General features: G+C 38.9%; 1 protein-coding gene across 4 annotated transcripts in view; it reads right to left on the reverse strand.

The window, feature by feature from the left end:
- LOC115175751 (KH domain-containing, RNA-binding, signal transduction-associated protein 3) overlaps positions 1 to 14,985 on the reverse strand; it is a 154,330-nt gene that overhangs the window by 24,776 nt on the left and 114,569 nt on the right. For all 4 annotated transcript variants that reach the window (XR_003872096.1, XM_029735225.1, XM_029735227.1 and 1 more), the window contains exon 7: positions 2,792 to 2,874. Coding sequence is in view for 3 of the 4 variants with exons in the window: in XM_029735225.1 (XP_029591085.1) it covers positions 2,792 to 2,874 (83 nt within the window). In the remaining variant the exon portion in view is untranslated. The remainder of the gene's footprint in view (positions 1 to 2,791; positions 2,875 to 14,985) is intronic.

A 14,985-nucleotide genomic window follows, 5' to 3' on the forward strand; every position in this document is an offset into this window, starting at 1 on the left:
TTTGAAAGTATGTCAAAAGCAATTCTTCTGATCCCTAAATGTGACTTTTTCCCCAACCGATCATTACAGACAGCTGGATGCTGCTGTAATCAATTAAAGATAGCACAGATGCTCCAACACGCATTTATGTATTAGTCTGTCCTTACAAATCTAACTATTTAATGTGGAAATGTTTATTTTATGCATAAGGTAACAGTAATGGATCTGAAGACACCACCCCACACATAGATTTTTCTACGGTCTTTCAAACTATTCTGAAACCGAAAATATTTACTGTACTCAAATGACATTATTTCTCAATTTTGAACATAGGACAAAAGTGTATGCCACCCTGCTCCACGCGGCTCTGTCCTTGTGTGTGTGTGTGTGTGTGTGTGTGTGTGTGTGTGTGTGTGTGTGTGTGTGTGTGTGTGTGTGTGTGTGTGTGTATCTCCTCATACACTGAGTCCATTTCATGTTTCTGATTGTTAACCAGCTACTGTCACCATTCACACCTGTATGTCTCACCCTCGCTACACAGGCTAATGAATAACTAGCATGCTAACATTCTAATCTGACATGGTTCACATTAAAGGTCTTCTCGGATCCCGATATTGAGATCCGAACCAAATTGGATATGTGAAATTCCTACCTGACCCTGAAAGGATCCAGTCATTAAAAAAATATACTGTTTTTATTTGATCCGATTTGGATCCAAGGTGGACCAGACCCGACCCAAAACATGTCAGAGTTGAGAGAGAATCGGATCCAAATTGGGTCAGGTCGGTATCTGACCCAAATGGATCTGAAAGAAAAAACATTTTGCTTGATTGCCCAAAATGGAGCATTATCGACATACTTGTCTGCTGAACTTTAACGTGCATTTTCGTTGTATCTAAAATAATTTATTTGTGGTCTACAGCTTAGTATTTTCATAATTACATCCCTATAGTAGATGGAGAACATTAGGAGTTTTTCAGAAATGTATTCCTTATTTCTGTTGACAGAATTTTTGAGTAGGAGGATTTTTTTGTGATGATCATCGTGTGCCAGCCTGAGAGCAACAAATTATTTTACTGAACAACATTACAATCTAGCCTCCTTAACTGTTTTGATAAACATTGATTTAGACTAAAGGTAGGCTATAGCAAGCTTGACCAACAAGCTTCAAATTCAAAATACATTTTGAATAAACTAGGGAAGGATGGAGTCTCCCATCTGCATTCTCGTGTCATTTCCAACAATTGGGATTTGTAGGTGTAGGTTTGTATTCCTGCTATGACAACGCTATAATTGGATGTAGAATATTTTTAGGTTTTCCAAGATCTGTTCATTTTGTTTCTGTTTACCACGTTTTTGAGTATAGAGGATTTTTATATGGTGATTTTAGGACGCTACGTAGTCAGCGAGTGCTGTGTGTTAGACAGTGTAAGACACATTTTAGTTGGATATTTCTATAACCCAGGTCTAACCCATTATAATAGCCTAACATTTTGTTTTCTAAATGAAATGCAGATTTCATTAAAGCCTACAGAATTAGCCTATACAGCCTGTGATTGGTTTGGATGCCGGTTTGATAGAAAAGTCATCCATGCCACGGCTGTGTAGGCCTACCATCCAGAGAATTAATTAACGATTCATCATTGAAGAGTGAAGTTGTCCTGATATTTCTTATACCTATCCATGCCTTACACAATGTACACATCGGCAGCCTTTCAACATTCGGCTTCATAATTTTCTGCATATAAGCCTATGGCTATCAGTCTACCGCAAACACGCATTCACACACTGCATGAGCAGATTAAATTGGTCTAAAACGCTATTTTTTAAAGACGACCAGAAGAATGTGTTGGCAACTCTGCAGTAGCCTATAACGTAATTATTTTTGAATGAAAGCCAGGAAACTAGCGCCTGAATGAGTCACCTTTCTTATATCACACTTGACTCGAGTCATTCAACATTAATTAACAAACTGTTATTTTAAATAATGAAAATACCCAAATAAAATAGCTAAATAGCATACTAAATAGGCCAAGCCTAACAAATGAAAAAAAGCCTGAATAAACGAGTAAATTAAATAAAATAATTAATTAAATTAAGTAGCTCAGATCTTGAAAATATGAGCAACCTTTTCCACCTGTATCCACAATGTGCATAAACGAGGTGAATACAGACGATTTCCCTGTTTCTATATTTTTTGCACTTTATACAGCCTAGGCTGTCATTTTCCACTGCGTCCTCCTCCTCTCCCACAACAAGTAGGCCTATAGCTTATGTCACGTGAAGTGCGCAGTGGCTGGTATTCATGAAGTGAACATGTCGTTTTGTCACAAAATGATAGTGACACATTTGGTTTGAGGAAATGGGGCCCCCTGACAATAATTTAAGAGAATAAAATGTTAATGTGTGCAATGTGTGTTTATGTTGTTTAGGAACTAACTCTTCAAATATCATTTCAGATCCAGTTGGTATTTCACATATTTTCACACAGATCGGGTTGGATCTCGGGTAACCGGGATCGGGTAGATTCGCGAAGACCTCTTGTACACATGCTGCTAATTGAAAAATAGTATGCTAACATGCTAATCTGATGTAAAGCCTTGATGCAACATCCTGCCAACAATCTCAGACAACCTCCATGTATTTTTGATTAAGACAAAATCCTAATAGGGTCTACTTGATTTGCCCACTCAAGTATCCTTTCCCCCCCTATTTAACTAATGAACACCAATAATATACACTACAGTATTGTCTTGCTAAAACAGGGGTGAAGATGTTAAGGACACCTGAGAAACAGGAAACAGACTCTTACTTCTGTCCTTGATTGCTGTAACTGTTGTCGTAGGAGTCATAACCCTGGTCATCGTAAGCTGTCCCGTATCCATCATCATATTCCTGGAGATAGAAAGAGAGGATAAAATACATAAAGAACATTTATAAACATCACCACAACTTCATTTTTTCTGCGCTCTGCCATGGGACTGGTCAGTCCAGGTCACTAACATAGTTTGTTTCTATTTATAGTTGTCTCCTTTAGAACTATACTATTCATCAACCATTTTTTTTACACCTCGGCTAATTCCTTCATTGTACCTCTGTTAATTCCTGGAAGTATGTCAAAAGCAATTCTTCTGATCCCTAAATGTGAATTGTTCCCCAACCGATCATCACCGACAATTGGATGCTGCTGTGATCACTTAAAGAGCGGCACAGAAGCTCCAAAATGCATTCACAAAATCTAACGATTTCATGTGTAAATGTTTATTTTATGCATACGTTAACTGTCATGTATCTGAAGACACTACCCCGCACATGTCTACTGTCTTCCAACTACTCTGACATTGAAAATATTTACTGATCTTAAATGCACACATTATTTCTCGATTGGGAGTATATTAGAAGAATAGGGGGTGTACCATTGCACCACGTACAGTACCAGTCAAAAGTTTGGACGCACGTACTCATTCCAGGGTTTTTCTTTATTTTTACTATTTTCTACATTGTAGAATAATAGTGAAGACATACAAACTATAAAATAACACATATGGAATCATGTAGTAAGCAGAAAAGTGTTAAACCAATTTTGACTGGTACTGTACATGTAGCTCTGTCCGTTTGTGTGTCTGTGTGTGTGCGTGTGTGCGTGTGTGTGTGTGTGTGTGTGTGTGTGTGTGTGTGTGTGTGTGCGTGCGTGTGAAAAAGCCAGATGCATCTCCTCATGCCCCGAGTCCATTTCATCACCATCTCTGAAGATGAGCTTGAAACATCTGCTTGAGCTCCAGCAATATCCCCTCTCCTCCCCACTCCTCCCCCTCTTCCCCACCCCCCACCCCCCAGTCCCCTAACCCCCTGCCTAGTGGAACATCAAAGGGGCGCAGAGCCGCACCCGTCCTAATTTAGGATAAATGGGAATTATGTTCCACAAAGATGTCGACCCCTCGTGACACATCCCTCATCCCCCTCACCCCCAACACTCCACCACTAATTCCATCTGGGTGATTTGCATTCACAAACTGTGAGAATTACAGTGAGAGAGAGAGAGAGAGAGACAACATACTCATCTCCATGTTATTATGAAGGCCTCTAATGCCTGATTAGAAACATGCTTCTGCCAGACGCCACCATTTGAATCCACTCTTTTATCTTTAATCCTGAGGAAGCTAACGAACTAACTGTGTATGACGAGGGAAAATAAAGTTCATCAAAGTTGGGCTGGTGCTGTGGTTGTGTAAATCTGTATGCATCCCAAATGGCACCCTATTCCTTCCTAAGTAGAGCACTATATAAGGTGCCAATTGGGAGGCACACTGTTACAAATAGAGTTCCCTGGCCTCTGGTTTTCTAATCACCACAGTACCAACATCAATATTACCATGTTAGATTATGGTGTGTAAATCTGATCATCAACTTTCAACTGTTATGCCGGTTTGTTGGTGGATTATGTATTATGGACTGTAAGGTCATGATACAATGTTTGGCTGTGACGTCAATACGCTAAATACCTACAGTACCAGTCAAAAGTTTGGACACAACTACTCATTAAAAGGGTTTTTCTTTATTTTTACTATTTTCTACATTGTAGAATAATAGTGAAGACAACACAACTATGAAATAACACATATGGAGTCATGTAGTAACCAAAGAAGTTTTAAACAAATCTAAATATATTTTATAGTTGCGATTCTTCAAAGTAGCCACCCTTTGCCTTGATGACAGCTTTGCACACTCTTGGCATAAATAGTAAAATAGACAAATAAAGAAAAACCCTTGAATGAGTAGCTGTGTCCAAACTTTTGTCTGCTACTGTATATAATATATAATATGATTCATATTTGAAGAGTTTCATTCCAAAATGCTATAAATCAATTTTTTAGAAATGTTTGTAAATTATATTTTTACTGTACCGGGATAAGATCCTCAACAGGTTAAAGAAATTATGGAAGAGAGTTTTTTTCACGATCTAATCACGGCATGGGGTTGTTCAATGACAGATTTTTTTTACAAAATCTGTCACTTGATGGTTTCATTTCAGAAAGACAAATATTCATGGTTTATTTGTATTTTATTAAATTTGTATAATTCATTAAAATACTGAGCTATATTGTATGAATTTTTTAAAATAATTTTAAACTAATACAATTGCTCAGAGAAAGAGATTTTATTTAACGTGAAAAAAATGTTGTCAAAAACGTAGGGATCAAAATTATTGATCATACCCCAAGACATGTTAATCTCTCACCATTACCAATAACAGGGGAGGTTAGCATGTCTTGGGGGTATGACCTTTGACCCTCTGTAACTTTCTAACTCATCATTATTCACAATTCATTCAGGATTATCTGTAATCATGGTAGCATCCACAATCATGTAGAAGTGTTTAGAAACATATATTATTATTTACAATAAAAGTGACTCCAAAATACACAATACATTATTTACCACAAAATACTCTAAAACACAATCAAAATGAACTGCAGATGCATCCAAAAAGTTTCTAGTCACACGCTTAATGTAGTCATCAGGTGCTAGGAATATGGGACCAAATATTACATTTTTGAGTACTTTATTTCTAAGAATCTCATGGGGTGTCAATAATTTTGATCCATACCATTTTGAGAGAAAAAATATATTACTTGTTAAACGAAATCTCTTTCTCTAAGCCAGGGGTTCGTAAACCTTTTCAGCCTGGGACTCAAATGAGAAATTCTGTGTTTTCCTGGGACCCAAGCTTAGGAAAATATGCAACTATATGTAAATATTGGTACATTTCATTGCCCTTATGCCTAAAACAAATGCAATATAGACAAAAACAATAACAATGAAATTAAATATCCTTATAAATATCTATTAATGTTTTTTTTCCCCCATTAAAAACACTCTTACATATCTGTCTAGTTTGGGAGCTGTTGTTGTTACAATATAATACATAATTTTCATTATGAACTGAACATTTTCATTCTGAACTTATACATCACACAGATGTATAACAGAACATACACAGGCTTTTTGCTAGTGCAACCCTAAGTAACAGTACAGATGAAAAATGATCAGGCCTACTGTACATCTTACATCTTAAATTGTTGTTGAATGTCTAGGTTGGAACTGTTGCTGTTAAAATACAATACATATGTTTCATTCTGAACTGGAATAAACTGATTGATCACATCACACAGATGTAGGCCAGAAAACACACAGCAGTCCTAATGACAGCATGTCTATTCTGGGCTCTGTTTTTGACAGTGTAACACTGAGGTCGTGCTCAGCCTTGAAACTGTTTCTGTGTTTTTTTAAGTATGTCAGAGTTGAGAACCCTGACTCACATAGGTATGTGGTGCCAAACTGGACCAGAACATCTACTGCTTTCTCAGACAGGCAGGAGACCGCTTCCTGCTGTAGATGAACAACCCAGAACTGTGTGAATGTGTTTGCCTCAAAAAGCATCTTGCTTCAATCAGTTTATTCCAGTTCAGAATAATAATTGTATTTTATTAACAGTAACAGTTCAAACCTAGACTAGTTTTCAACAATCATTTCTACAGTAAGATGTACAGTGGGCCTGATCATTTTTCATCTTCATCTGTACTGTTACTAGCACTATCAGTAGCTAGCTTGCTTTGGCAAATGTTAGCTATTAACTGTGGATAAAGCCAGGGGATTGTTTGAAAGAGAAACTCACATCTACTACTATGAGAGTTAGTTAATACTCCCAATTTCTGCTGATCATCACCTGTTATAAAATGACAACATTGCCTTGCTAGCTGACGTACTCTTCAACTGTCGAAGCACTGTTTCCTGAAGCATTCTGCCATGTTCTGAAAGAACTCCCTGGGGTTTACCATCATATTCATTTGTTCTGCATACCTGCATACCTATAAAATGATGCTGCCACCACTATGCTTGAAAATATGGAGAGTGGTACTCAGTAATGTATTGTATTTGCCCCAAACATAACACTTTGTATTCAGGACAAAAAGTGAATTGCTTTAATACCTTGTTGCAAACAGGATGCATGTTTTGGAATATATTTATTCTTTACAGGCTTCCTTACTTACACTCTGTCAATCAGGTTAATATTGTGGTTTAACTACAATGTTGTGTTGTTGATCCATCCTCAGTTTTCTCCTATCACAGCCATTAAACTCTGTAACTGTTTTGGCTTCATTGTGAAATCCCTGAGCGGTTTCCTTCCTCTCTGGCAACTGAGCTAGGAAGGACTCCTTAATCTTTGTAGTGACTGGGTGTATTGATACATCATCCAAAGTGTAATTAATCACTTCACCATTCTCAAACGGATATTAATATTAATGTCTGTTTATTAAATGTTTTACCCATCTACCCATCTACCAACCCTTCTTTGGAAATTGGAAATTTCCATTGGAAAACCTCCCTGGTCTTTGTGGTTGCATCTGTGTTTGAAATTCACTGCTCGACTGAGGAACTTTACAGATAATTGTATGTGTGGGGTACAGAGATGAGGTAGTCATTCAAAAATCATGTTAAACATTATTATTGCACACAGTGAGTCCATGCAACTTATTATATGACTTGTTCATAAAATGGTTACTCCTGCACTTATTTAGGCTTGCCATAACAAAGGGGTTGAATACTTATTGAGTAGAGACATTTCAACTTTTCATTTTTTATTCATTTGTCGAAATGTCGAAAAACATCATTCCACTTTTAAATTATTGTGTGTAGGCAAAATATCTCTATTTAATCCATTTTAAATTCAGGCTGTAACACAACAAAATGTGGAAAAAGTCAATGGGTGTGAATACTTTCTGATGGCACGTCTATTAATATTAAATTGTAGAAAATCTCAGCAAAATGGTAAAAAGTAAAACCATGTATCTGTGGCTGATCAAGTATGCATAGTTAGCCTCACTTATCAAATAAATTAGGCTCAGTTGAGTATGAAAAGCCAGAGGGAGATGATCCTAGATCCGAGGAGAGAAAAACATTTTTTTTTGGCCTAGCGGAGGAGACCGTCAACCCAGAAATATAACTCATTTTCAAGTTGTCAATAAATAATAAAACAGTCGGAAATCTCCACAGCATTTGGATTCACTAATCCAGTTCAAGAATCTATACAACTATTATTTGTATCTGAAATGTATGCCTGCATGATGAACGACACAGAAAAGTTAATGTCCATATCTTGTTTGATTAGTCAGTTGTAACAACATTGAGAAAACAAATACTGTGCAACATTAATTAATGACTAGCATTTGCAGTATATTCACATAATGAATAACATTATGGAATCATCACTTTCTCTGTCAGACACAATAATAAGGTCAATGCTGGTGATTTCTCATGTTCTACTCTGTTGCATAGATCCATTTTTAAATTCATCCTCTCAGCATTACAAGACTAATCATATGTCCTGACCCCCTGTAGTTGATAGTATCATGGCCTTGGTTCTAATCTAATAGCTGATTATGAGTGTAATGAGACAATATCGTTCTATAGAACAGAAGGCTCTACTACAAAGCCAAGCTCTGGCTTCTCCATAAAACGTAGCACGTCTCTCAGATACATAAACAACAAAAACATAGTTAGCTCTGCCAGGAAGGTAAAGCGGATCAAGCAGACCGGTCAGGAGATCATGCATTACAAAAGAGCCCTCACAAAGGCCCACAAGGTACGGATGGACCCCAGACAGCCTCTTTACCAGGAGTTTGAGCTACACCTCTCGGGCGATGTTATAGGGCACCAGGGCACAAAAAGAATAGAGCCAGGCAATCTTTTGTCTCAGTGGCTTCTGAATGTTTAAAACCAGCAGGCTGGTACAGGTGACATTGTACTTGACTGAGTGTGTTGATGTTTATTATGTATATGGTGTACCGATGAATCATTGATCTCTCATGCATTGCACCTTTTCTACCTGCGTTTATTGTCAGTATAAGTCTACGCTTGATGATGTGTTTTTATACACTGAGTGTATAAAACATTAAGAAACCTTGCTCTTTCCATGACATAGACTGAGCAGGTGACTACTGTACAGGTGGAAGTTATGATCCCTTATTGATGTCAGTGTAGATGAAGGGGAGGAGACAGGTTAAAGAAGGATTTTTAAGCCTTGTGAGAATTGAGACATGGATTGTGAATGAGTGCCATTCAGAGGGTGAATGGGCAAGACAAAATATTTATGTGCCTTTGAACTGGGTATGGTAGTAGGTGCCAGGTGCACCAGTTTGTGTCAAGAACTGCAATGCTGCTGGGTTTTTCATGCTCAACAGTTTCCCATGTGTATCAAGAACGGTCCACCAACCAAAGGACATACAGTCAACTTGACACAACTGTGAGAAGCACTGGAGTCAACATGGGTCAGCAGCATCCCTCAAGGAACCCTTTCGATACCTTGTAGAGTCCATGCCCCGACGAATTCTTCTGAAGGAAAACTCATCTCAATATTAGGAAGGTGTTCTTAATGTTTTGTACACTCAGTGTATATGCACTGTGCTGCAAACAAAATTTCCCCACAGGGATAAAAAAGCCATTATCTTCTCTTTAACATAACCACGGATGAAGCAAAATGGAAGCACTCAGAGCAAAGGATACATTTATGGTTGACAATCTATTTGAAGGCTACTGTCCCTTACCATGTAATGGAGATGTAATTCCTCTCTCTCAGACCCATCGCTGTTGACTTTATCAGGGTGCTGCCTTTCCTCATTTCAGTGTTGTTACTGTGTGATGTTCAGTGCCACTTTAAATCCACATTAGAACCTAACAATGTCATGTTATTGTCATTTAACTTACCAGCTCCACTCTAAGTGAGTTAGGGGAGAACTCAACCCAGAACATGATTATTTTACTAAGCATGCTTGCAGGTTAACAACATATTTTCAACTCAAATCAATTTTTATTGGTCACATAGATATATTTAGCAGATGTTATTGCCGGTGTAGCGAAATGCTTGTGTTCCTAGCTCCAACAGTGCAGTAATATCTAACAACACAACAATACACACGAATCTAGAGTAAAATAATGGAATTAAGAAATATATAAATGTTAGGACGAGCAATGTCGGAGTGGCACTGACTAAAATTTAATGAAATTAAATGTATTATGTTAGCTAGACTTTTCTTTAGAAAGATGAGCCTTTGGGAAATTCGAACAACTTTTCAATCAGAAACTTGACTGCCATAGGTAATGCCTTTGTTTCGTCTCTTGCAAAGCACTGATAGCACAGCTCAGTAACTAGCAGTATGAATTAAATGTGTTGGAGGGATAAATGAGGGCACACACACAGCACTTATACAATATGGCTACATTTCCAAGTTTAAACAGGATTAGCATGTCAGAAAGGGATGGATGGAGAGAGGGGAGCAGACAGACGAGAAAGAGAGAGGGAGCAGAAGAGAGAGGACAGAGAGAGAGAGAGAAGAGAGAGAAAGAAAGAGAGAGGGCAAAGAGAACAGAGAGAGAGAGAGAGAGCAGACGGAAAAAGCAAATAGAGCAGAGAGAGAGAGACAGCGAGAGGAAAGAGACAGCTCCTAAGTGAGTCTTTCATTTGTATGCCAGAGGAGAGCATGAGATGCGTGTTGTTAAAAGATAAGGCCTGCCCTCAGAGGCCATAGAGACTAACAGAGGCTCTGGCACTGCATGTTTCAACAACAGTATCACAGATGCTTTACTGTGCTCTACAATATACCCGGTGGATCAGAGGAACAGATACAGAGGGATGCTGCTGAAATACAAAGGGGAGGTTTGGAGTTTCACACCGCCATAGCATCTCCATGTGAGTTAGACATACAACCATCATCATCATTGTCATTTCAAATGGTATTCATATGCTGTTTTTAACCTATATTTACCAACAAATAAAGTACATGTCATTGTTAAATTATACAGTACAGATGCAGGATCTTAAATTGACCACCCTGTTGCAGGAAATGTAAAATTTGCAGTGCATTTGAGGTTTAAAAAAGACCTATGAAGTTATTATTTTCAGACTTGATTTTCCCTTAAGAAAAATATCTATGAATTATAATCCACATAATAATTCAATGTATTGTTGCTGCAGGATTATTTTCCTGCTGTAGCAAACTGGCTCAAATTAAGATCCTACATCTGTATGAACAAGTTTTTCTCATGGTCATTATATCACAGTCATCTGTTTCATAGCAGAAATGTCTACATTTGAAATCTGTTTTTGGTGTACCGTGTAAGGAAGTGTGCCCAATATCCTATAATGGCAAAGCAAAAGCAGATCTTTACATTATTTTTCAAATGTATTAAAAATACTCAGTACTTTGTTGAAGCACCTTTAGCAGCAATTACAGCCTTGAGTCTTCTTGGGTATGACACTACAAGCTTGGCACACCTGTATTTGGGGAGTTTCTCCCATTCTTCTCTGCAGATCCTCTCAAGCTTGGATGGGGTCAGGTTGGATGGGGAGTGTCGCTACACAGCTATTTTCAGGTCTCTCTAGAAATGTTCGATTGGTTTTAAGTCCGGGCTCTGGCTGGGTCAGTCAAGGACATTCAGAGACTTGTCCCGAAGCCACTCCTGTGTTGTTTTGGCTGTGTGCTTAGGGTCGTTGTCCTGTTGGAAGGTGAACCTTTGCCCCAAAAGTCATGAGCACTCTGGAGCAGGTTTTCATCAAGGATCTCTTTGGACTTTGCTCCGTACATCTTTCTCTCGATCCTGACTACTCTCTCAGTCCCTGCTGCAGAACAAAATCCCCACAGCATGATGCTGCCACCACCATGTTTAACCGTAGGGACGGTGCCAGGTTTCCTCCAGACGTGACGCTTGACATTCAGGCCAAAGAGTTCAATCTTGGTTTCATCAGACCAGAGAATCTTGTTTCTCATGGTTTGAGAGTCTTTAGGTGCCTTTTGGCAAACTCTAAGCGGGCTGTTATGTGCCATTTGTCACGTCCTGACCAGTAAAGGGGTTACTTGTTATTATAGTTTGGTCAGGATGTGGCAGGGGGCGTTTGTTTAGAGTGTTTCGGGGTTTATTGGGTATGTTATTATGTAAGAGGGGTGTGTTTGTTTTGTGTTGTAGGGGTTTTTGGGTATTGTTCTGGTTTTGTATTTCTATGATTTTCTAGGTTGTGTATTTCTTTGTTGGCCTCAATCAGGTACAGCTGTACATCGTTGTTGCTGATTGGGAGTCATACTTAGGTAGCCCTTTTTTCACTTGTTGTTTGTGGGAAGTTGTTTTTGCACTGCTGTGTTTAGCCTGCAAGACTGTTTGTCGTTCGTTTGTTTTCTTGTTTTGTTATTAAGTGTCTCAATAAAAGTAAATATGAGCACTCAACCCGCTGCGCCTTGGTCTACCCCATACCACGACCGTTACACCATTTACTGAGGAGTTGCTTCCGTCTGGCCACTCTAGCATAAAGGCCTGATTGGTGGAGCGCTGCAGAGATGGTTGTCCTTCTGGAAGGTTCTTCCATCTCCACAGAGGAACTCTGGAGCTCTGTTAGAGTGACCATTGGGTTCTTGGTCACCTCCCTGACCAAGGCCCTTCTCCCCAGATTGCTCAGTTTGGCCAGGTGGCCAGCTCTAGGAAGAGTCTTGGTGGTTCCAAACTTCTCCCATTTAAGAATGATGGAGGCCACTGTGTTCTTGTGGACCTTCAATGCTGCTGCCATTTTTTGGTACCCTTCCCCAGATCTGTGCCTCGACACAATCCTGTCTCAGAGTTTAATCGACAATTCCTTCGACTTCACAGCTTGGTTTTTGCTCTGACATGCACTGTCAACTGTGGGACCTTATATAGACAGGTGTGTGCCCTTCCAAATCATGTCCAATCAATAGAGTTTACCACAGGTGGACTCCAATCAAGTTGTAGAAACATCTCAAGGATGATCAATGGAAACAGGACGCAACTGAGCTCAATTTTGAGTCTCATAGCAAAGGGTCTGAATACTTATGTAAATTAGGTATTTCTGTTTCTATATTTTTTATACATTTGCTAAAATTACTAAAAACCTTTTTTCACTTTGTCATTATGGGGTATAATGTGTAGATTGATGAGGAAAATAAAATATTTAATCCATTTTTGAATAAGGGTGTAATGTAACAAAATGTGGAAAAAGTGAAGGGGTTCGAATACTTTCCGAATGCACTGTATGTTTGTATTGTATGTAACTTGTAGATATACAAATTATACCGCATTCAAGAGCATTAGACTGTTGTCAGCTACAATTTAACACCTGTCTTCTCTTTACAGTGTCAGCAGGAAGGGTGAAGCTCAGCCTAGCTTCTAACACGCACGCGCACACACACACACACACACACACACACACACACACACACACACACACACACACACACACACACACACACACACACACACACACACACACAGCTCTGCTCTTCATCACCCAAAGGGATCATGTTGTTCTTAAATCTGGGATGAATTTTACCAGATGTGTTTTTTAGCCATGCTGTGAGTTGTACTGTGCCTTCAGAAAGTATTCACACCCCTTGACTTTTTCCACATTTTGTTGTTTTACAAAGTGGGACTAAAATAGATTTAATAGTATTTTTTTTGTCAACGATCTTCACAAAATACTATGTAATGTCAAAGTGGAAGAAAATGTGTATTACTTTTAAAGAAATATGTATCTGATTAGATAAGTATTCAACCCCCTAAGTCAATGCAAGTTAGTATTACCTTTGGCAGTAATTACAACTGATTCTTCCAGGGTGTCTCTAAGAGCTTTGCAAACATGGATTGTACAATATTTGTCCATTATTCTTACAAAACAATCTTCAAGGTCTGTTAAGTTGGTTATTGGTCATTGCTAAATAGCCATTTTCAAGTCAAGCCGATTTAAGCAGTGCTCAATTTGTAAATCGGGAGGTGCCGGAGGAAAAAGTGAACGCGAGAAGGTGACCTGGGGAGCTCTAAGGTACTGGTGTTGTGCCGAAAAGCTCCCCCCTGTGGTGGCTAATTTCCGCATTACCAAATGAGGAGAGTTACAAACTTCACACACCAGTCAGAGTTATACTTAAACTACATCTTTAATAATTAAGAGCTTTTGGGTCATAAGGTTAAGTTTTGTATGAAAGATATCTATAAAACATAGCAGACAGCATCTGCTGTGTCAACAGTTTTCATTGTATAGACCAGTGTCTGGTCCTCCTACTCCAAACTGGAACCGTCTCTCCATGGTACGGTATAGAACAGAACCATTAGCTCATCCAATGGCATAAATCAATTGACAACTCTAGATACTCCCATCTCAAGTAAACCCCCTCTTGACTCCACTCCTGGACAAGCTCACTGAGGGGAGTGAGCCTCTAGGTCATACACTTCCCTGCGGCTCAGTTGGTAGAGCATGGTGTTTGCAACGCCAGGGTTGTGGGTTTGATTCCCACGGGGGGCCAGTACGAAAAAAAGAGAAATGTATGCATTCACTACTGTAAGTTGCTCTGGAGAAGAGTGTCTGCTAAATGACTAAAATGTAAGATAAATGCAACATCAAAGGGGACATACAATGGTCCAGAAACTGCCATACACCTTCCCCCAATGCCAAAGGAGGGAGTGACTTGCGCACAGACATTGTGGAGACAAGTAATTGGTTCCCCATTAATCACACCATCCCTTCACATGGTTTAACAGATACATTCACATATGACAAGTATCTCACATAAGCATATTATGCAAATAAAACATCTTAATTATCTATGTTACCCAACTAATTCTGATTCATCCACCACACCCCTGACAGAATTATCCACCCCCCTTCGCGTGAACTCGTACTCACTCAATTCTTCATCGCTGCGACATGCTTGAACTTGCATGCACTCAATTCTTCATTGCTGCGACTTGCTTGCTAGTTGAGATTTCTGTTCATGTTAGGCTGCGTTTCATTTTATTTTTCATGTCGGTTTGATGGCGGGGAGGCACTAGTAATGTCTGCAGTTTTCGGTTTGGCTATTTGTTTCAAGTGTATTAATCTATAAATAAATCTCTTTGGCAAAATCCGTCATCTCTCCCATGTCTTATTCGTCCTAGTAGTTGTTCTGAAATGTT

This window comes from Salmo trutta, chromosome 36, assembly GCF_901001165.1.
Source record: "Salmo trutta chromosome 36, fSalTru1.1, whole genome shotgun sequence".
Classification (NCBI taxonomy): domain Eukaryota; kingdom Metazoa; phylum Chordata; class Actinopteri; order Salmoniformes; family Salmonidae; genus Salmo; species Salmo trutta.